Source organism: Ailuropoda melanoleuca, chromosome 2 (assembly GCF_002007445.2).
Source record: "Ailuropoda melanoleuca isolate Jingjing chromosome 2, ASM200744v2, whole genome shotgun sequence".
NCBI lineage: Eukaryota > Metazoa > Chordata > Mammalia > Carnivora > Ursidae > Ailuropoda > Ailuropoda melanoleuca.
The window spans coordinates 43,069,700-43,092,270 of NC_048219.1; the positions used below are offsets into that span (position 1 = coordinate 43,069,700).

Here is a 22,571-nt window from a genome sequence, read left to right on the forward strand (position 1 = left end):
GAAATCTTGGCAGTGTTAACAAAAAAGTAGTGTGTATTGTGCTATTTTTTTTTTACTCTAGAAACTTAACCATTTGTAGAGAAAAAGGAAACAAATTTTCACACATTGAAGTTTCATTCTGACATAAAATTAATGATAAATAATCATAGAAGTCAAGCTTTATATTTTAGCGAACATAAGTACTTTCAACAAACTCAGGTGGTGTATCAGGGAGACTTTTTCTGGGTGTTTTTGTGTGTTTTCTGTCTTGCAAAAAAGTGTGTTCTAATGCAAGGATGTTTCTCTGCAGGAGTTATTCCTGATGAGACTAAGGCTTTGTCTCTGTTGGCACCAGCTAATGCAGTGGCAGGTCTTCTGCCTGGTGGTGGACTCCTGCCTACCCCTAACCCTCTTACCCAGGTACTCCTAGTTCCAATGAATTCTTAAAGGGTACGAAGGAGCACGAATTGTGGATAAACCTAAACATACTTGAGCTTTTTAAGTGCTGTAATGATTAGAGTTCACACAGTGATACCACGTGTTCACAGTATTGTAAAAGGCTGTATTGTAATCATAAATACTGAAGAAAACCTCTTGGGAAGTTACATTTTAAGAACATTCTGAAAATCATACATCTGTTGTATTTGGTTTGCCGCTAATTCTCAGAATAACCCATAAGGAACCATGTGGGTGGGGGGATAGGGCAGGATTCTCATGAGGCATAAGACTTCTGATGAACATGCTGTTAAAAATAGTATATTTGTTTGGACCCAGAAAGAAAATAAGGGTGAAATTCAGGCTTATTGTTTTTTTCTTTCTCAACGCCCTTTGATCTTTTGCTCTTGAGGTTTCAGTTAACTACATGGCTTGAAATAAAGATGAATTCTTAATAGAGATTTTTAACATGGGGAAGGTGAAATAAAGTTGGAGAAATTTTTTGCTTGGTAATGTTTCTAACCCTGATAGGATGCTGTAAAAAGCATATTGTTTTAGAAATAAAAAGCTCTTCAAACTTCATGTATTCTTATTCAGAGAGATTGTAACTGGTCCGTGAGTGGTTTCACAGGTAGTAGCGAACTGCAAGCCTCAACTAGAATTTTGTAGCAGCATTTCTTTCTGTTATATCATTTCACCTGTCTGAATAGTTCTGTTAACTGTTAAGTCAGAAAAAAGGATGAAATCAGGAATTCCCGTCTTTTTGAGTATGACTTTATCTCTTAAGTCCACATTTTTAACCTACATAATAAGGATCTGTGTAATTTGTAGATTGATTCCTTCAATATATAAAATTGTGTAATAACTAAGGTAGATATTTTATAGTGACACTATTTTAATTGTACTCCATATACAGTTAAAGTACTTTCATTTACTAAATATTACTAGAAGCTAGTTAGCACAGTTCTCAGAGAGAAGGTCAGACTGCCTCCAATAGGACTTTGCATGGTTTGCATCTCTTGATTACTAGTTACATCAGGCAGGAGACAAAAAAAAAAAAAAAAAAAACCCACATGGTAATTTGAATAGGGAAGGTTTAATATAAAGAATTACTAACTAGTAACTGGATATTACTTAGTGGAACTCTAATGAATATACAGTAATCGCAGGTATAGGAAGCAACTAGTACTTCTAGATCTGGGGAAGAAAGAACACGGGAAACACATTAGATGAGGCTAAGTTTGAGACCTCCTTCTAAAAGGATGGATAGTATGGAAGTTCTCTGGGGTGCCCACAGAACTTGTAAGAAGCTGCCCAAGAGGGATGGCACTGAAACTCACTAAAGAGGTGAAAGCACTGGGCATCCCACTGCAGTAACAATCAGAAAGTGAACAAAGAAACCGCAGAGGTTAAACTCCTTCCACAGTGTCCTCCTGATTCCCCCTACAGATAAGGCTTAACATCATGCTAGCTGTCAAGGGGGACATGCTTATAAGGGTGCTGCTTTCATTATCATGAAACAGGACACAAAGAACAGTGGATTTGGAGCTGAGAAGCAACAAATAACAATTGTTGGCACATGAATATATAAATTTTCTTAATGTTTTTCTGATTTCTGGTTTTAGGGATAAATCTGCTGCAATGAGTGAAAAATGAGGCCATTGTCTATGGCAGGGGTAGTAGGCAAACTACAGCCCTTGGTTCACACCCCCGTTTTTGTTAATTTTGATTTGACAACCATGCCCATTTGTTTATTATCTTTGACTCTTTTCAAGCTGAGTAGTTGCAACAGAGCCCATGTAGCTCGGACTTAAATTAGTTATTATATGGTCCTTGAAACAGGAAAAAATAATGTCACCCTCGTATCAAGAATAGAAATTAAATTTTAAGTAAATAAAATTTGAAATTTCACAGATTGGCGCTGTTCCATTGGCTGCTTTGGGAGCTCCTACTCTAGATCCTGCCCTTGCTGCACTTGGGCTTCCTGGAGCAAACTTGAACTCTCAGGTATAACTTAATACCTTTTAACTTTGAGCTCATTTTTATAATTAAAGAATTTGTTCCATTAACAGTTAAGTTTGCAGTTCCAGAATGGGAGATAACTGATTGCTGTAGTATAGTAATAATGTTCTTTTTATGTAAACTTGTTAATGAGAAGTTTAAAAGGTCACTGCATTATTAGCCCCAACATTAAAGAATTTCGTTTTATGTAGTTCAGGGTAGTTTCACAGGAAGCCAATACATCAGTATGTTTGGAGTCAGAGTAAACAATCATGAAAGGATGGGAATGTGGGTTCAAAATTTGTTTTCTTGTGACCCACTTGGAAATTTTTGTTTTCTCTTAATTGTTATTTGGCTAAACTTTTTTCTGAAGTCCTTACTTTGTGGAAATCTTTTATTATACTGCCTAAGCACTTGGGAGTTTTGCTTTACACATTTCTTTGAAATGTTACTTCCTCAGAAAGTCTCAAAATAAGCAGGAGGTAACTGTTGTATAAAACCTAGACTTTTCAGCTGATAATAATCATATTTAACTTACTAACGCAGCTCAGCTTAATATGATGTGTTTCACTGGCATTATATTTCTGTTGGTCATCAGTGTGCCTGTTGGCTGGCCAGATTGTCCTAAGGCAATTCAACATAGTGAAAAAATAAAATAGCAGTCGATTTATTTTATGTATTCTCACTGTTGTTATATTTTTGTTTTTGCAGTCTCTTGCTGCAGATCAGTTGCTGAAGCTTATGAGTACTGTTGATCCCAAGTAAGGATTTTTTCTGTGTTTCCATTTGGTGATACAGATATAGTGTGTGAATGTCTGGAGAAGTTAGTCTTTGATAGTTAAAAAGAAAGTTATTTCTAGTTATACAATACATAATTCTGTTTTCTCGAAACAAGGATAAAAATTCAGAGGTAAGCCCATCTATAAAGGGTTTGTTTCACTGTAAATTGAGTCTTTCTGAACAGTTGTGAATACCTTCTGCCAGGATGACAGGAAAAGAGCTAAATGTTATCTTTAGTTGAGTCATTTGAAAAATGTATATATACTGAGTACCTGCTATAAGCTTGTACCTTTATAGCATTTATACTTCCGAAAGGGAGACATTATTTAAATATAGTAAAGTATGCGCGTCCAACAAGAAGTAGTACACAGGGGCTATGGGAACTTACTACAGGGAGAACTTACTAAGATCAGAGAGGCTGAGCCTGGGGCATGAATAGCAGTCAAGGAGACAGAAGTGAAGGAAACACTGTCCCAGAGCAAAAGACTAGTAGTACATGTCACATAATACCAACATCTTTTTTTAGGTGCTTTGAAAAGTTCTCTTTGTGCTGTAACTGCTACATTCTCTAGTTGATATGTAACAAAGTATAATTTCTTGGTATATTAAATTTGAACTTAATGCTTTTCGTGCTTGGTGAAATTCACCATAAATAAGTGAGAGAACGTGGGGGGAGGGAGAACAGAATCATTTGACTGTAGTAGTTAGTACATTATTCTTAAAAATTGTCTGATAAAATCTTAGCCTGTACCTACCACCCAGCATATAACACCAGTACAGTTGAAATTCCCTCTGTACCCATTCTTGTTTACATTGCCCTTTCTCCACAAATAATTAACTATCTTATATTCGTTGTCTATAATTTTTTTTCACATGTATAAACCTTTAAAGGTCCATCTTTCCAGTCAGCAATTTCATGAGTAACTTTGGTGTGCCATTGGCCTCTGCCTCATTTTCTGTCCATCTGCAACCTTACAAGTAATACTCTTCCCCAGCAAAATTCTGCTGTAGAAAGTTTTTAAGTCGTATGAAGGAAAGTTCTATTAATCAGAAATCTTCAGCATCTGCATATTCCCAGGTACTAGCATTTCTCAACTTGTGTTTATGGAAAGTTAATGGATGCTCAGCAAAATAAAAGAGGTATTTTTCTTATTCCAGGTATCTCTTCATCTTTAAAATGCAGACTGTAAATATTGAAAAGGATACTGTACTGTATGGTTTTACCAAAATTAACATGAAATCTCCCCTTTTTCAAGTAGCATCTTACTAAAATGATGATAATATGAAACATTTACACATTTATTTGTAATACTGTTGTGCATTTTAAAATACTTCAGATCTCAATTCTTGGTTCTTTTTCAGGTTGAATCATGTAGCTGCTGGTCTTGTTTCACCAAGTCTGAAATCAGATACCTCTAGTAAAGAAATAGAGGAAGCCATGAAGAGAGTACGAGAAGCACAGTCCCTAATTTCTGCTGCTATAGAACCGGGTAAAATATAGGCAGTTGTGTTGAATCCTAAGCTGTATGATTGTGGAGGAAAATGATTATTGCATAAGTTTGGGAATATGTTGAGTAATACTATAATTTTTTAATTTTCCAAATTCTGATAAAAGATCATGTACGAGAGTGATCCTGGGTGAGGGGAGGGGGCATGTCACCTGGACATAATTTGAAAATATCTGGAGATACTTAATTGTGCTGGTACCAACTGCATCTCCAGCAGGTAGAGGATCAGGATGTTAGCTAAACATCCTACACGGCGCCCTACCCCATCCCTCAAAGAATGATGCATTCCTTAATAGTAGTGCCTGGATGTATGTTTGCCTATGTTGGGATAGCCTAATTGATTTTAGTCTTTTATTTGATCTAGAGAACCTACTTACTAAAGATGCTTCTGTTAAAACATTGTTTAAAGAAAAGGAAATACTTAAAAATAGTACCTTAGTCTTTGCAGATGGTCTGTTTGAGGTGAAATGAATGGTTATCCTATTGTCTGACTGTATAGATTGGTTGTTTGGACCTGGATTATTTTTCCCCTCATTAAATAATCTTTTACTAATTTTTCACTTCTATTTCTTAATAAATGGGAAGGTTTTAGTTACTTATAGTATTAATAATTATAAGTATAATGTTGGATAAATTAATGCCAAGTGCTTTATGTCTGTTACTTAATCAACAATTAATCAGTCCAAGGCCACAAGGCAAGCAGTAGGAGCTTTAGATACGCAGCTGGATGTCTGTGACTCCAAAGCTAGAACACCATGCTGTAACTTTTTGTTTTCATTGAAAACTAATAACTGGAAATACTAAAAGTGGTTTATTTATGAATTCCCCTCCCCCCAAGATTTTTGTTAATTTATTATTAATATTGGTATTTGCAATAAATTGAATCCTGGTAGTGAAATGATCTAAATGTGAAAGAAGAACTCAATTTCTCTTTGATTGTAGATCACGTGTGAAGAATGCAATGGCTTTATTTCCCCCTAAGTCCCAAGTTAAAGGAATTAACTTACATATCATTTAAAAAGTAGGAAATGGGAGTCAAATCATCTAGATTTGTCTCCTAACTTACAGAACTGAAAATTGGAGAAGAAGAGGAGAGGAGGTTCAGACAGATTAAGAATGAGAGCTAGCTTACTAAAACCCAGTTCTGTCGCAGAGTATAGTGAGAACAGTGAATGAGTCATGACTTTCTGGAATTGAAGGCCAAATATTGAGCCTGTTTATCAACCACTTTAATATAAATATACAGGAATTTATTTAGCAGAGGAGCATAGACTTAAGTGGTAAAGAAGGAACATTTTAACAGACCAAGAATAAATACACATTAATGTGTATATTTGTTATAAATCTGTTAAATATATTTATCTTACAGTTAAATGCTGGTTGGGGAGATATTATTACTACATAACACATGAAAATAAAGTTTTAATCTGGGTGAATTATAGCTGTATTTGGGAAAGTAGAACCTGAGAATGGACAAAGGGACTCCTCATTTAGAAACCTATAAAGAATCAAGGATAATCCTTTTCATAGATTGTTATGGACAGCCTTCCAAGTCTGGTACAAATGAAATAGTCAATGGAACCTTTGGCTAGTTGAAAATTAGATGTCTAATTTGGATCTACCGAAAGCCTAGAAAAAAGGACCATATAACATTTAAGAATGATATATAAAATATGAAAATTAAGATAATAAAGAATTTCTTAGAATAACTCCTGAATGGGAGTTATTTGATGATTTCTAAATCGAGATTCATTTTTTTTTTTAATCCAGATAAGAAAGAAGAAAAACGAAGGCACTCAAGGTCAAGATCACGTTCAAGGAGGAGGAGGACTCCCTCATCTTCTAGGCACAGGTTAGATTGATTGTTGTTGGTAGTTAATTGTACCTTAGACAAAGGTAATATCTGTATCTCATATCCTTCTTAATTTTCTGTCTGTTAACCTGCTTAGCATTTGGTTAAAGTGTGTTTCAGTGACTGTTGCTATTAGCAGAGTGTGTGAGTTCATGTGTGTATACATGGAGAAAAGGTATGGGCTAAATAGACGATCGGTACTTTAAAACTCCAAAATCCGGGGATGGGTGGAAGGCACTGGGACTGGAGCATTAAATTGAGTTAGTACTATGGAAGAACACTAGACTTGAAACTTTTGACTTGAATTCTAATTCTAACTTTTCACTAGACTCTTGAGACTTAAGTTGGAAGGTCATAATGCAACTTACAGCTTACCCATCTAATACATGAATATTTGTAAATGACAACTTGCTGTTCTTTTGGTAATATCACCACACATCTTACCTGAAAACCCTTTAAGTATTAGGAATCTGTCATGTTCACATTGGGGAACTCAAGTGTTCTAAAATTTAATTTTCTCTTAAAAGCTCAGATCTTACCATTGGCAACAAGTTTGTTTTTCTTGAGATGATAGGCTTCATGCATTTTTTCAAGAAAATGTCTGCCAGTACTGTAGTCTGAACACCCATAGTTTGTCATACTTGTTTTTTCAAGTAAAATGTTATTTCATGGTAAAAGCAGTTAGTTAACTTACAACTCAATCACACAATTGTGTTCCTTAATAATGATAGTCACTGAACTTTAATTAATATGAGAAGTGATTTATGCATTCATTGCACAGAACATTGCTCAAGGGACTAGAGTTAATATTTACTACTCAGTAATACTTTATTAATAGCATTCAAAGAACCAGATTTAATAAAATTAATAATTTTTACTGCTTCATCAAAGACCTCGTTAGTGGAAATGGTATTTTTTTGTTTTTTTTTTCTTTTACTGCAAATGCCAGTGAAGAATACAGGTGACTACTAGGGCAGTTCAGTTCCTGTTACCTTGATCTTTGCTAAGAAGATGCCAATCCTCTCACACCATCATTGCTTTTGCACTATTCAAATGTCAACACAGTGGAAAGGGCAAATAATATCTTGGGTTTTTTTTTTTTAAATAATTTTGACCTGTGGACCCCGTGACATTGTCAAGTCATTTCATAGTCATTTCATTAGTCAAGTCATTTCATAAGTTGGCTTGGCTGCTATAATAGAATACCATAGGCTCAGTGGCTTACAAACAACAGAAATTAATTTCTCACAGGTTTGGAGGCTGGGAAGTCCAAGGTTGAGGTCTTGGCAGATTAGGTATTTCGTGAGGACCCTTGTTTATAAGTCTTTTCACTATATCCTCACAATGGAATGGGTAAGGGGTTTAGATGTCTTTCATAAGATCATTAATCCCACGAAAGCTGCACTCTCATGACCTAATAACCTCCCAAAGGCGCCACCTCAGTATTATCACATTGGAAATTGGGTTTCACATAAGAATTATGGAAGGGGGACAAAATTCAGTCTATAGCAGAATGTTATAGGGTTGTCCTCCCCCCCNCCCCCAGCCTGTCTCATTCCTAAAGATGTGTTTCAAAAAACCAAGTTTGGATCTTGTCACAGCCTTGTTAAACTTTGAGGAGCACCCTTATTGGCCTTAACAACATGGTAAATAAAACCTTAGAATGGCATTCAGGTTTCTTTACTTCTCAACCCGATTTATTTTTCCACACTGGTCATTTACCACTCCAGAACAGTAAACTACAGTAGTATTTGCCTGAACATACGTTTTCTGTACGCTTCCGTGTTTTTGCTCATACTGTTCCTTTCTGCTAATGCTCTTTCCCACATCTTCATCTGCACCCAAGGAACCTCCTTTTTTGTTTGCTTGCTCAAGATCAGCTAAAATTTTCCTCTTACTTGAGATATTGGTACTACTTATAATCCTGATTTTCCAGCACCATGCTCTTATAGTTTAACACTTAAAAGGTTTGAGAACCCACATCCTTTTTTCTGTATATACCAAGTGCATACTAGTGTTCTCAGATTTTAATTTGAATTACTTTAATACAACCAGTGGGAAATAACAGTGAAACATTTATTTCCTCGAACAAAATGTTTTTGGACGCTTGTAATAATACATTATAATGGAGAATTATTATGGGTTGTAGTATCTTAAGCATGTTGGCATGTAAAATTACCATTACTTTCAACAAACTTTTAATATACTAATTTCATATATTTTTCTGATTTTTTTAAGAGTTCATATAAACCAAAAGAAAAAAACTCATATAAACTAATAAGTTAAAGTAGCTCTGCAGCACGTTGCTCTTAAAAAATAACTGTTTCAGGACCTTATAGTGAATAGATGGATGTGGTACCTCTGCTTATTAGATATCTGAAACTATTTTATATTAATCATTTTGTTTAGAAAGAAACTGTAAGAATGTGCTTATGATTGTTTCTATATCTGTTTTTTGTGTATATATTAAAGGTAGGAAAAATGAGTAACTCAGTTTAGCTAAAATGATTGTAAAAATGAGTAACTCAGTTACTGAGTAACTCAGTTTAGCTACGATTGTCTTAAAGTTTTCTTTAAGCCAGAATCCTCAAAAGATGAGTAGTGCTTAATTCTAATAACATCAATTTTTATTTTCCAGAATTCTTTTTAACTCATAAGAAGAAAGTGATGATTCTGATACTTTATAGAGTCACTGTCACCCAAAATATACTGTTAGTACCTTCTTCTGGAGTCAGGCACTGTAGTAATTGCTCAAGAGTGCAGTGTTGAATAAGATGGACAAATTTAATCCCCTTTTTATGAAGCTTACAGAAAGGTTAAGTAAGCATCACATGAACATTTCCTAGGCTATAGACATGTTACTGAGAGGGACTGTTTTAGTAGCTTCCATGTATGGTCAAAAATAGGAAATGAAACATAACATAAAAAATTATTATTTAAAAAATAGGAAATGATTAAAATGAAAGTTATTGAATTCAGTAAGACACTAGTGATCGGTTTTGAAACAGTGGTTTTAGAGGAGACAGCAGAAGCCGTATTAACATATTAGTAAGAGGAAAGAAAGGGGTCCATAGTTCGTTTATACACCTATTCTAAGGCACTGAGCTGAACTTTCTAATTTCATTTTAAATAACAAATATTCGTAATATAGGTGCTGTTATTTTTAAGTAATAGGCTGAAAGAATGCTCTCCATTTGCAGGCTTTTAAGTGAGATTTGGGCATAAATCTTTATCATTTCTAAAGTGTCTATCCTTTGGGCACCTTAAATAAGTGAACACAAAAAGGTTTAGACTATATTAGAGGTTTTCCATAGAAACAGATTGAATGGTCCTTAGAAGTTAAATGATAAAAGTCTTAAGCAGAGGATGCCGTTTATTTTTGATTATTCTTAGAATAAAATACAAAAAGAGGATCAGTGACAACATCAAAAAGTTAATTGTGCTTAAGTCCTGGAAGAGGAAGTGTATAGGATTTGGGGGAAGAGGCGAGAAGAGGGCGCAGAGGGAAAACAGTTCTGTTACATGACAGGAAAGGGATGATCACGTAGAGATAGTGTAAATGTTGAGGGGAAATGAGAGTAGAAGAGGCAATTCATGCTGAGTTGTATATATCTGTGTAGGGCCGCATTGCTTGATTTCTCTCAAGTTGTAAATCAAAGAAAATATTTCAGAGAACAATTAGAAATCACAGAGAGCAACAACACACTAAGTGGTTTCCATTTATAAAATGAGAATAATAATAGTGCCTACTTGACAGGCTTATGAGAATAAGTATTTGTAAAGCATGTAGTAAGCAAATGTTAAGTATTTGGTAATTATGAATAGATTTAATCTGCAGTAGTGAGGAATCACATAAGACATGCTAAAATTCTAGATAGTTATGGAATATGATACAAATGAATCAGATACTTTTTATTTTCCTTCATTCTCTAGTATGATTTTCAGGTTCAGAGTTGAAGTGTCAGGGCATAGGACTATTTTGACAGGTTGATATGGAAAGGTGAGAAATTCTAGGTGTTAGAAAGTATTAATTTCTAAGGTATCAAAGATGTTTTAGGGGCTCCTGGGTGGCTCAAGTCAGTTGAGAGTCTCATTCTTGGTTTTGGCTCCCATCATGATCTCAGGGTTGTGGGATTAAGCCCTGTATCAGGCTACAGGGTCTCCTTGAGAGTCTCCCTCTGCCCTTCCCCCCACCCCCGCCCATTGGTCACTCTCGCTTCTTAAGATAATAAAATCTTAAAAAAAAACACAAACTTTTATTTATGGACTAAGGAAATAATAGCAGCTGATAGGAAATTACCTCCATTTATTGATAGCTAACCCATATGTCTGAATCGTTTGTTTGCTGCTGAGTGAAACAGTCCACAGAGCTAGTCTTTCTAACTTTAAATATGTGTATTGGCTTTCTTTCGCACTATTAGGCGGTCAAGAAGCAGATCAAGAAGGAGATCACATTCTAAGTCAAGGAGTAGGCGACGATCCAAAAGTCCAAGACGGAGAAGATCTCATTCCAGAGAGAGAGGTAGAAGGTCAAGGAGCACATCAAAAACCAGGTACAGTAGACCATTGACTTTGGGTGGGACGACAAATTTTAGAGTTCCCAAAACCCTAAGTACAGGTTACTTAATGACAAAAGAGGTGATAAAGGAGATACAGGGCTAGATTGGAGAAGGAACTATTTAAAGTTGGAAGAGGCTGGCGTTTGTTTTCTTGGTGTCCCTTGTAAATTTTAGGTTTCTCCTTATAACTGAAAACCAAGATACGATTTCTTTGTAGTAAAAATTCGTACCTCTCCTACTGTGTTCTTTGTTTCCTTATTGCCACTCAACCCTGCTAAGGGTATAGTGCTACCACCATTCCTTACGGTATGCTGAAGAGTTTATGGCAGACAGCCATGCCTTAATTCACCTTTATAAATCCCATTATCAGCACCTTATAAACATTGATTAAGAATTACTATATGGCAGGGGCGCCTGGGTGGCACAGTGGTCAGGCGTCTGCCTTCGGCTCAGGGCATGATCCCAGCATTATGGGATCGAGCCCCACATCAGGCTCCTCTGCTATGAGCCTGCTTCTTCCTCTCCCACTCCCCCTGCTTGTGTTCCCTCTCTCGCTGGCTGTCTCTATCTCTGTCGAATAAAGAAATTTAAAAAAAAAAAAAAGAATTACTATATGGCAGGGGCGCGTGGGTGGCTCAGTCGTTAAGCGTCTGCCTTCGGCTCAGGGCGTGATCCTTGATCCCTGGGATCGAGCCCCGCATCAGGCTCCTCCGCTGGGAGCCTGCTTCTTCCTCTCCCACTCCCCCTGCTCGTGTTCCCTCTCTCGTTGGCTGTCTTTCTCTCTGTCAAATAAATACAATCTTTAAAAAAAAAAAAAAATTACTGTATGGCAAACACTGAACCATACTTGGAGAGCCTCCTGTCCTATGATTTGGAATGAGTAGAAGGTTAAAGTTAGTTGAGGATTCACTAAGCAGACATCGTACCTTAACTTTGTATTTTGACTTAAACATGCATTCATTCAGTAGTCAGTCTTTTTCATATAGAGCCAAACCCTTTTAAATTAATATGTAGTCTTGAGTAACATTTACCAAGTCATTGTTTTTTCACTTGAACCACCTTTACATTAACAAGAGAACTATCACTTTTTAAAAGTGCCAAAATTTTATTATTTTTTTTCTCATTTATAAGTTGTCAGAAGCATACAATTTCACAATGCTTTTTTTTTTTAGCGACTGTCCTTATCTCTTCTTAAAATGTTTGCCTAATTTTCTAGAAGCAGACCTTTTATTTATACTATTTATTATCCATTTGTATAAATAATAAGGACAGCTGGAATCCAAAACAGTTTATTCTCAGTGAGCATATAACTCAACTGGGAACAAAGGTTTGGGGGGTAGAGCTTTGAGTATTCAGCCTATAAGGAGGCTTTTAGTTACTATATTTTATAGGGGAAGTCATCTTCAGTCAGTCAAACAAACTGGCATATTGAAAAACGAATATCATACAAAGAGGAATTAAGCATTCTTTCCCTCAAGGAACTTTTCTTACACAACAGGGGTTAATGTAATTACCAAGGGAGGCTCATTGCTAGTAGTATTGAAAGAGAATTAATTGAGAAGTGACTGAGTATTAAATTTTGATAGATTTGACTGCACTTAGGAGCATGGTTTCAGGTAGAGAATGTTGTTTACAAAGTTAGCATAAATTCTTGGAATGGCAAGTATTTTGGTATGGGGGTGCTGAGAAATAAGCTCAAAAAAGTGTAAGGAGACAGGTGACACACAAAAGGCTGTGTTGTTCCCACTAAGTTCGTACCTGATCCAGGAAGCATTGGGAAGAGATGGAAAAGTTATGGAACAGGGAGTTACTCTTTTCAAATTTTTACTTTGAAAAGATTTCTGATAGAGGATCAATTTGTGAAACATGACTGAGTCTCCTTGAGGGACTGTTGCAGTGATCAGAAATTAGAGAGAAAGACTTGAACGAAGAGGGGGTAACTGATGGAAGCAACGTGACCAAAGAAGGGAAGGGCAGAAATAGGAACTATAGGGATTAGCTTAGAAAAACAAGAGGAATACTTTAATCTCTACGATTATAATTGAGGATAGGTAGTATGTATATGTTTATGGGAGTGAAGGACTTCTCATTCAGCAAATACATTGATTACCTTTCCCCCAGAGTCTTGAGGAGAATGGTAATCTAAGAGGAAAAAATGCTGTAGGAAATAAAAGTAAATTTACAAGAATCTATAAAAGATTTAGCCTTGAAATATGTATAGGAATAGTCCATTGTGTTGGGCTATTTTTCTGATGGCACTGAATAGCATAGAATATGTAGCAGGAAAAAAAGTAGAAGGTGGGCTTGGTCCATGGTAAAGCTTAACCATATGGGGGTATGTCCTTTGGAAGAACATGGGTACTACTGATCATTAAATTTGGTAGCAGTTTGTGGGTTCTGGCCTGACAGTAGAGGGCACAGAGTCATGGTGAGTGGGAAAATTGGTAATCAGCTGCGAGAAGGGGTGTTGAAGAGCCTGGAGACAATTATTAAAACTATTGGTGTGGGGATGCCTGGGTGGCTCAGTCGGTTAAGCATCTGCCTTTGACTCAGGTCATGGTCCCAGGGTCCTCGCATGGGTCCGCATCAGGCTCATTGCTCAGCAGGGAGCCTGCTCGTCCCTCTACCTGCCACTCCCCCTGCTTGTATGTGTGCGCACGCTCGCTCGCTCTCTGACAAAGAAATAAAATATTTTTTAAAATAAAAAATAAAACTTGGTGTTTATTGCCAGACATACCAAGAAATTGTACAACATCCTATATTATTTTTTCATCACATAGTCTGTTTTGCTCTTTTGGAGAGAAGTTTTATGTGGAATAGCAGGAGAATCTTTTTCTTAAGTTATTTACCACAAATATGCCACTTAAACTATTACTACAGTTTCTATAAGAATATATTTTAAGAATGGGATTAATTCTCACTGTGCTTTTGTTTTTATTTGTAGTTCCTTTATTTATATTAGCTGAATCTTATAATCCATTCGTAAATTGTGTTCATTTATCAGAGACAAAAAGAAGGAAGACAAAGAAAAGAAACGTTCCAAAACACCACCAAAAAGCTATAGCACAGCCAGACGTTCCAGAAGTGCAAGCAGGTAAGGTCGCGTTGTGAGTTCTTGGCACCTTTCACAACTTTGTAAGAATAACAGTAGGCCGTGAGCATTGAATGTTTTCCAGTACGTAGGTACATACTTCAGTGTTGAAGTTTTTTAAAAGCAATTTGTGAAGAATAATCTAAGTTCTTTTTACTTAATATTTATGGTGTTATATTTGAAATGACATGGAATTCAACAGAAATCAGTTTTTATTTTTGCTGTGTACATTTCATATCCTGATTTGGTTTGTTGGTTAAGTTTTAATGGCTAATATATGCTGAATTACTGTATTCATTTTGTTATAGTCACGTTTAAAATATCTGCATATATAGTCATTTATTGATAAAATGAGAGCCCATATAAGTTCCGCTTTGTGTCATTCTAGTCATTGTGTCTTGAATCTGCCACAGTGAAAATTCGGTATTGCAACTTTACTCCACAGAAAATACATTTTTCACTCTTAATGTGGAATTCATATGCTAGTAGTAAAGGTGACTACCTCCATTTTCTTCCAGTCTCATTTACACATGTCTTGCTTCAGTATTCTTTAATCTCGATGTTCAGATTCACTAGGAGGCTCATACTGTATTTAAAAAAAAAATTCAGGGGCGCCTGGGTGGCACAGCAGTTAAGCGTCTGCCTTCGGCTCAGGGCGTGATCCCGGCGTTATGGGATCGAGCCCCACATCAGGCTCCTCCGCTATGAGCCTGTTTCTTCCTCTCCCACTCCCCCTGCTTGTGTTCCCTCTCTCGCTGGCTGTCTCTATCTCTGTCGAATAAATAAATAAAATCTTTTAAAAAAAATAAAAATAAAATAAATTTTAAAAAATTCAGTGAATGAAAGACCTAAATATAAAAGCTAAAACTAAAACCTGCTAGAAAAACCATAGAATTAAATAAATCTTTATGGCCTTGAATTTGGCAGTGGTTTCTGAATGACACCAAAAGCATAAGCAACACGAGAAACAGATGAATTGGAGATCATCAGTACTAAAAACATGTGCTTCAAAGAACGCTATCAAGAAAGATAATCCAGAGTGCTAGAAGATATTTGCAAATTATATATAAGCTAATAAGGAACTTGTTATCTAGAACACAGGAAGAATCATAGATAACCAAGTATAAAAATGTGCAAAGGATCCGAATTGACATTTCATCAAAGATAAGCAAGTGTCCAGTAAGCTCATGAAAAGATGTTCAGCATTAGTCATGAAGGAAATGCAAATCAGAACCACTTCACACCCACCTAGGATGGTTATATTAAAAAAAAAAACAGGGGCGCCTGGGTGGCTCAGTCGTAAAGTGTCTGCCTTCGACTCAGGGTGTGAGATCTAGCATTGGACTCCATGCTCTGCTGGGAGCCTGCTTCTTCCTCTCCCACTCCCCCTGCTTGTGTTCCCTCTCGCTGGCGGTCTCTGTCAAATAAATAAAATCTTTTAAAACAAAACAAAAAAACACAAAAAACATGATAACTAGTGATTGGTGAGGATGTGGAGAAATTAGAACTCTGTACATTGCTGGTATTAATGTAAAATGGGGCAGATAATTTGGAAAAACGTTTGGCAATTCCTCAAAAAGAATTTCTTGACACAGCAGTTTCATTCCTAAGGGTATAACCAAGAGAAGTGAAAACGTGATGTTCACACAAGAACTTCTACACTAATGTTTATATAGCAGCATTGTTCATGGTAATCTGAAAGTCAACCCAAATGTCCATTAACTAACATGGGTAAACAAAGTGGTATATTCATACAGTGGAATCTTATTCAGCAGTAAAAAGAAATGTACTGATAGATGCTATAACATGGATGAGCCTTGAAAACGTTGTGACAGATGAAAGCCAGTCACAGAGTACCACATGTTGTATGATTCCATTTATACGAAATGTCTAGAATAGGTAAATCTATAAAGACAAAATAGGTTAGTGGTTGGTGTGAATAGCTAAAGGGTTTGGGTTTCTTATCAGGGTGACAGTTTCTTAAAAGTAAATATATAAACAAAACAAAACTAGATGTGAGTGCTTAAGGAAATGCCAAACCAGGTCTACAAAATACATAGGTAACAAAGGGGCATAAAAGATGGGATGAGCAACATATATTTTCTTACCTTGAAAACTAGAGGCTTTTTTATTTTTTGCTATTGCTTTACTTAATGTACTTATTTATAAGCACCTTACCTACTTAATTATTGGATTATCCCAAGTTAAGGCATATTCTGTTAAGTTTTTATTATATACTTACTGTGTTTGTAGTCATGCTACAAATCTATACAGGGACACAGAAATATAAAAAATCTCTTTCATCTAGGGTATTTTGAGTTTGGTTACGCAGAGCAGTAGCAAAAAGTATGAGGTATACAAACTTGACAAACCTAACATTTGATGAATAAAAAGTTGTGTGTGATATTTCTGGCAGGGGCGGTTCCCGAGGGCTGTTAAGAGTTAAAAAGCTTTTTTTAAAAAACCAACTGAAAGGATGGGGTTTTATTTTTATTTCTTTGTTGCCTAAATTGTAATAATGGTCATCTTGCAAGTCTTAAAATTTTTGAGAACAGTGACAAGCAGATATTTTTAAAAAAAGAAAAAGTCACAATTTTAAAGAGAGGAGAAAGACTATGCATCTTAAAACTAACTGCTCAAAGCAGGGTTGAGGGGAACATCATTTGTTGAAATATAGGGTATCAGTTGGATCTCTGTTACTACTAATTCTGCTGCTTGAATTTTACCTAGTAAAAGTAATTTTTTTGGATTTTATTAGCAGTTGACTTTCATATTATGACATATTATAGCTGTTCTGGCCACTGAATTTTTGAGTTTAAACCTGAGTTCTAAAATAATTTACTTCAGACTGTTTCTCCTTCCTGAATTAGAACTTTAACTTTTTTTTTTTTAAGATTTTATTTATTTATTCATTTGAGAGAGAGCACAAGTAAGGGGTGTAGCAGGGAGAGGGAGAAGCAGCCCCCCGCTGAGCAGGGAGTCTGATGCGAGGCTCGATCCCAGGACCTTGGGATCATGACCTGAGCTGAAGGCAGATACTTAACTGACTAGCCATCCAGGTGCCCCAGAACTTTTGTCTTTAAGAATTTTCTTGACGGCATGAAAGGAAAAACATACAGTTTGTGAAAGAATTATTCATTTGATTCTTCAGCTCAAAATGGGTCTTTCAGGGACACCTGGCTGGCTCAGTCAGAAGAGCAGGCAATTCTTAATCTGTGGGTTGTAAATTCAAGTCCCAGGTTGGGTGTAGAGATTACTTAAAAATAAAGTCTTTTAAACAAAAAAGAGAAAGGAAGGAAGGGAAGGGAGGAAGGGGAAGGAAATGGATTTTTGATTATCAGATCCTGTCGTAGGAGTTCCTAGTGGCGCTCCTTCAGTAGACATATCTGCTATGATGTGTCTGCATTTTTTAGATAATACTGTATTTTAAAATCTAGTTTGCACATTTGTGGTTCTAGAGAGAGACGACGACGACGAAGTAGGAGTGGCACAAGATCTCCTAAAAAGCCTAGGTCACCTAAAAGAAAATTGTCTCGCTCACCATCTCCTAGGAGGTAAGGGTGTCAGTGCTATGGATCTATGGATTCTACACTTCAGAAGCTGTTTCTGTTTAAAAACTCTCCTAAGCTGCTGCTTCCTTTTCAAGAATTGAAGCACTCATGCTGATATATTCCCTTTCTGCTTGAGACTCTGTTGTTATAAGATGTGTCTAGGATCGGGCATTTTAGACCTGTAACCAAATTACAGTCGTCTTGCGTGTGTCACTAGTGCACAACTTGTAGCTGGTGTTTTGAAATGGGTCTTTGTTCTTCATGTCATGTAAACTTGGGTCAAGCTCACTGTCTGAAGAAGTTTAAACTTACTGCTACACTTAAGGGTGAAACTTCTTGAGTGGTTCCTTTAAAGAATTTTTTTTTTTTTTGAGAATATTTTACTGTCATCCTAGACATAAAAAGGAGAAGAAGAAAGATAAAGACAAAGAAAGAAGCAGAGATGAAAGAGAACGATCAACAAGCAAGAAGAAGAAAAGTAAAGATAAGGAAAAAGATCGGGAAAGAAAATCAGAGAGTGATAAAGATGTAAAAGTATGTTTACAAACTAATTTACTTTGATATTTGGGGTAGTGCTGGTAATTTAAGAAGTGATTTTTTGGGGAAGACGTTTACTTTCTTTATTCTCCTTGGCAAAGCAGGTTACACGGGATTACGATGAAGAGGAACAAGGGTATGACAGCGAGAAAGAGAAAAAAGAGGAGAAGAAGCCAACAGAAGCAAGTTCCCCTAAAGCAAAAGAATGCTCTGTGGAAAAGGGAACTGGCGATTCACTAAGGGAATCCAAAGTGAATGGGGACGACCATCATGAAGAGGACATGGATATGAGTGACTGAGCATTGCCTCCGTGGGAATCCAACTGTATACATGCATCAGTGTCATTCCTTTGTGTGATTTCTTAATGCTGTATTTGTTCATCTCAAACCTAGATGTGTACAGCTCTGAGTTATAAATGGTTATAAAGCTCCTGATACTGATATTAGTTATTTACATCCAAAAGCTTTTTAGAAAATGATACGTGAGTAACCAGTTCTTGACACGGTGAAATCTGATTGAGTAACCAAGCAGTTTACTGTTCTGGTGCTGCTTCCTAACAACAATGAAAAGCTGCATGCGTCTACAGCAGGCATGGGTTGTTTATGTTGTATGATCTCCTTTATTAAGTAAGTTCACTTATAGTATTTCTAGAATTTGATTCATTGCCGTAATAGAGCCATGTAGGGAATGCACTGATTGCATGTTAATCGTGGCAGGAATATCCTAAATGTCATTAAAATCCTCCAACATGATAGATCTACTTATGGTCTTATTTGTTGACATGACAGATTAACATTCTTATAGTTACATCTGAAAATGAACATTTGAAGTAGATAATCCTTTAAGCCTTGTGGCTAAATTTTTGTGGCTTTTGTTTAACTTTGAAAGGTTATATATGCACTAACCTTTTTTGATGGCTGATTAGGCTTTAATTACAGAAACAAGATTTCAAATGAAACTGTCTCTGGCAGTGAGTAAATAGCATATTTTGAAGTAGAGTTGTATACTTTTTCATAAGGTGTTTGGGAATTTTTTTTCCTGAAATAATTTATTCCACGTCTACATCAGTGAAAGCTGCCTATCCTGAGTCCATCTGTAAAAGAAAGTTATCCCTCGTCCTGATTTTCAATTTTCCACTCTTTTATTAATTTGTTTTAATCTCAGTGTTGGAGAAAGGGGGTAGTGCATTTTAAATTGACCTTCATATGCTTTTAAAATAAGACAAATCTACTTGATAATGTACTTTTTATTTGATCTCGTTGTATAAAACCAATAAATTTGTGTTACTGTTACTGCAGTAGTAATCTTATGCACACAGTGATTTCATGTTAAACGCAGAGTAGTTAGGCAACTGTTTTCTTAGTTACAGGAGTTTCAAGCTTTACTTTTGTGCAGTATAAACAAAAGTAGGCGACAGTCTGTGCCATGTTGATGTACAGTTTCTGAAATTGTTTTACAAGACTTTGATAATAAAACCCTTAAACTTATGTTCATGTTCCTGTAAAACTGTATTTGTATTTATTTACGCTGTTGAATGTATGACCTTTACCTCATTCATTTTACAAATCAAGATCTTTCCCCTTTCAATCCACATATTTAAATACAGTAATAAGATGAAATCCATCACTGTAGCAGTTAGTTGCCATCAGAATTGTCAAAGTTGGTTTTATTTCTATCTAAAGCAGTCTTAGTGTAATTTTATTTCTCATATTCTGGGTGTAGGAATCGGGTTGAGTAAAGCAGTGAACTTTAGGATAAATGATCCCACCTATATCTAGTAAATTTATATTTTCCGTGAAATACAAATATTTGCCTTTTCTGGAATAGTGTAGAAACGGTCAATGGTATGTATCTACTGTACAGTACTAAATAGTGTATTTATTCATTTATGAAATACTCTGACTAGTGTTGAGTGGCTGGCATTATGGGGAAAATGAGACTTGGAGTTGCAGGTTTTATGCAAGTTTGAGTATAATTTTTTTTAACTTTTAAAATTGAAATGCCATATAGAAAAGCAGCGTTGTTTTTACAGTTTGTAGTAACTTTTTAAAGATTTTATCAAAAGGAATTTTGTCTATAGTAAGAAGTTCTAGTAACAGTCCTCTATTAATCATTGCATTTTTTAAACACAAAGTTGAACACAAATGACATTTGTTTAAACTTATGAAAACTTTTTTAGTAGATAAAGGTTGAACCATTTGACACTGCCATTTTTGTAAGTGAAAAAATAAGTAAAAATGCTGGCAGTTTCAGATGGTTTAACCTATTATTAAAGCCTATTCCCTTACTTGTAATCTCTGAATACAAATACACTAACTTTTCAAAAAGTTCAATTTTTGGCTTCAAAATAATGTCACTGACTTAAGATGCTAACAGTGAAGGGAATCCACACTTAGGTTATTCTTCAGTGAACATTTTATGCACAAAGGGTTGCACTGGGACACAAGCCTTTAACATATAATCAGTTAAAATCAAGTGAATACTGCCTCCACGCTTGAGTTTTGTTCTGTATTTGGTAGTAAAAAATGATTAAAAAATAAAAGTGGTTTTGTTAGAAAAATGTTTGTCCTATTTATTTAAATTTTTCAGCAGTACGTGAGAAGTATGAGAGTCTGGTCATGAATTTGGGCTTCATTTACAGGTGGAAGACCTGTTTCTTACCTTCATTTTCCTATTTAAGGAGCAGTATAGACCTTGCCATGTGTTTTGGTAGTTAGAAGATGTAGCCCTGTATGCCTGGGTCAGTAAATGGTACCTGTCATTTAATTATGGAGCTTTTCAAAACTATGTAATAGTTTGGGGAAATGTTTAGCAGAAGCTCTTAAGATAAATTGTGTGCAGATACGACTTGGAGAAGGTATGTTTTCCTTTTTGTGAAGGTGGGTTTTGGATAAGCTTCCTGCTAGTGATTATATAATATGTGGAACATAGAAAAAAAGTTAGGTGCTTGGGGGGAAAGAAAAACTGGACTTCCACTGGAACAGTAAAAATTATCTTTAACCTTGGCGTTGCATCTTAGAATTGAGTGAGGTTCTGTTGGTATCAGCATGGACATGCCAACTTCTCTAGCAAAACTACCAATTTCTCCAGTTGGTACCAGATTTATACTTAGGGGGCTATGCTGTTTGAATATTGGTAGACATCTTTAAAACGAATTGAAATTCTGTTGCTTTTGTCTTAAATTAAGCTAATGAATCTCATCCCTGTTCTATTTTTAAATACTTCTCTGTAATCAGGGACATTTACTTGTGTTTATTTTAGCTAAATGTGGACGTGGTAGAAATGTTCCCGGTACTTTTAAGAGCATCCAGAATGTCTATTAAGGCTTTATTATCAGTAGCAGCTTTCTCAGTGAGATTATTCTGGGGTTGTAGATTTTTGAGTCTGCTTTATTTTTGTTGCCATTCTCATTTTACAATGTCAAAGTCTGTGCAATGCATTCAGACATTCTTTAGCAAAATAACTCAGGTGTGAACCATGCTAACTTACTTATATTCATATGAATATACAAAGTGTATAGTAGATGTAATTGGTAATCAATTCAGAGAAAGGATCTGATAGAACTAATTTGTGTCTAATGATGTCCTTACACAAATAGGGAAGTGACATGTTCTCGTTCATGTAAGAGTTTTTTCCCCCCAGTGCACTGTCACTAAAATGAGTATCACGATCTTTTTTTTTTAAGTTAATGTATGATTTGTGCATAGAAATTAAAGGTCTAGGGTCATGTTTGGAATGTTCCAAATGATGTTTAATATCACTTTTCAGTTACCTCAAGATATAAGTTTATCGATATACCAAATGTAAAAACTGCCTTTTTTCATTCACTGGGAAAAAGTTAAAATTTGCTTGCTTAAATACCAAGTTTCGGAAGACAAGCATCATGTAGGTTAAGAATGTGGTTTTTTTCTTTTTAAGATTTTATTTGACAGGAAGACAGCCAGCGAGAGAGGGAACAAAAGCAGGGGAGTGGGAGAGGAAGGAGCAGGCTCCCAGCAGAGGAGCCTGATGCGGGGCTCGATCCCTGAACGCCGGGATCAGGCCCTGAGCCGAAGGCAGACGCTTAATGACTGAGCCACCTAGGCGCCCCTAAGAATGTGTTTTTTTGTGTTCCAAGGAGCAGAATCACTGGAAACGACCCTTATTACAGAGGTTTGACCTTAATTGTGAGGGCTGTTTAAGTAGTTAGTCTCAAAGGTGTTTGTTGTCTTTGAATCCGATGCTAGAGATTAAACCCACAGGCAGTCTACAAGGGAAGATGGACAGTTGGAGGGGTAG

At 36.0% G+C, this 22,571-nt stretch overlaps 1 protein-coding gene across 9 annotated transcripts in view; it reads left to right on the forward strand.

Annotated features, from left to right (window-relative positions):
• SRSF11 (serine and arginine rich splicing factor 11) overlaps positions 1-19,799 on the forward strand; it is a 44,716-nt gene extending 24,917 nt beyond the window's left edge. For 3 of the 9 annotated variants that reach the window (XM_034653690.1, XM_034653692.1, XM_034653693.1), the window contains 10 exons: positions 290-399; positions 2,329-2,421; positions 3,127-3,176; positions 4,558-4,685; positions 6,474-6,555; positions 10,977-11,108; positions 14,119-14,208; positions 17,643-17,759; positions 18,152-18,290; positions 18,395-19,799. In XM_034653690.1, the coding sequence (XP_034509581.1) occupies positions 290-399; positions 2,329-2,421; positions 3,127-3,176; positions 4,558-4,685; positions 6,474-6,555; positions 10,977-11,108; positions 14,119-14,208; positions 17,643-17,759; positions 18,152-18,290; positions 18,395-18,592 (1,139 nt within the window). In that variant the 3' untranslated portion in view covers positions 18,593-19,799. Of the gene's footprint in view, position 1; positions 400-2,328; positions 2,422-3,126; positions 3,177-4,557; positions 4,686-6,473; positions 6,556-10,976; positions 11,109-14,118; positions 14,209-17,642; positions 17,760-18,151; positions 18,291-18,394 lie in introns of those variants that run through there. The other 6 variants (XM_034653686.1, XM_034653685.1, XM_034653687.1 and 3 more) reach the window with 5 other exon arrangements.
• Positions 19,800-22,571: the final 2,772 nt, after the last annotated feature.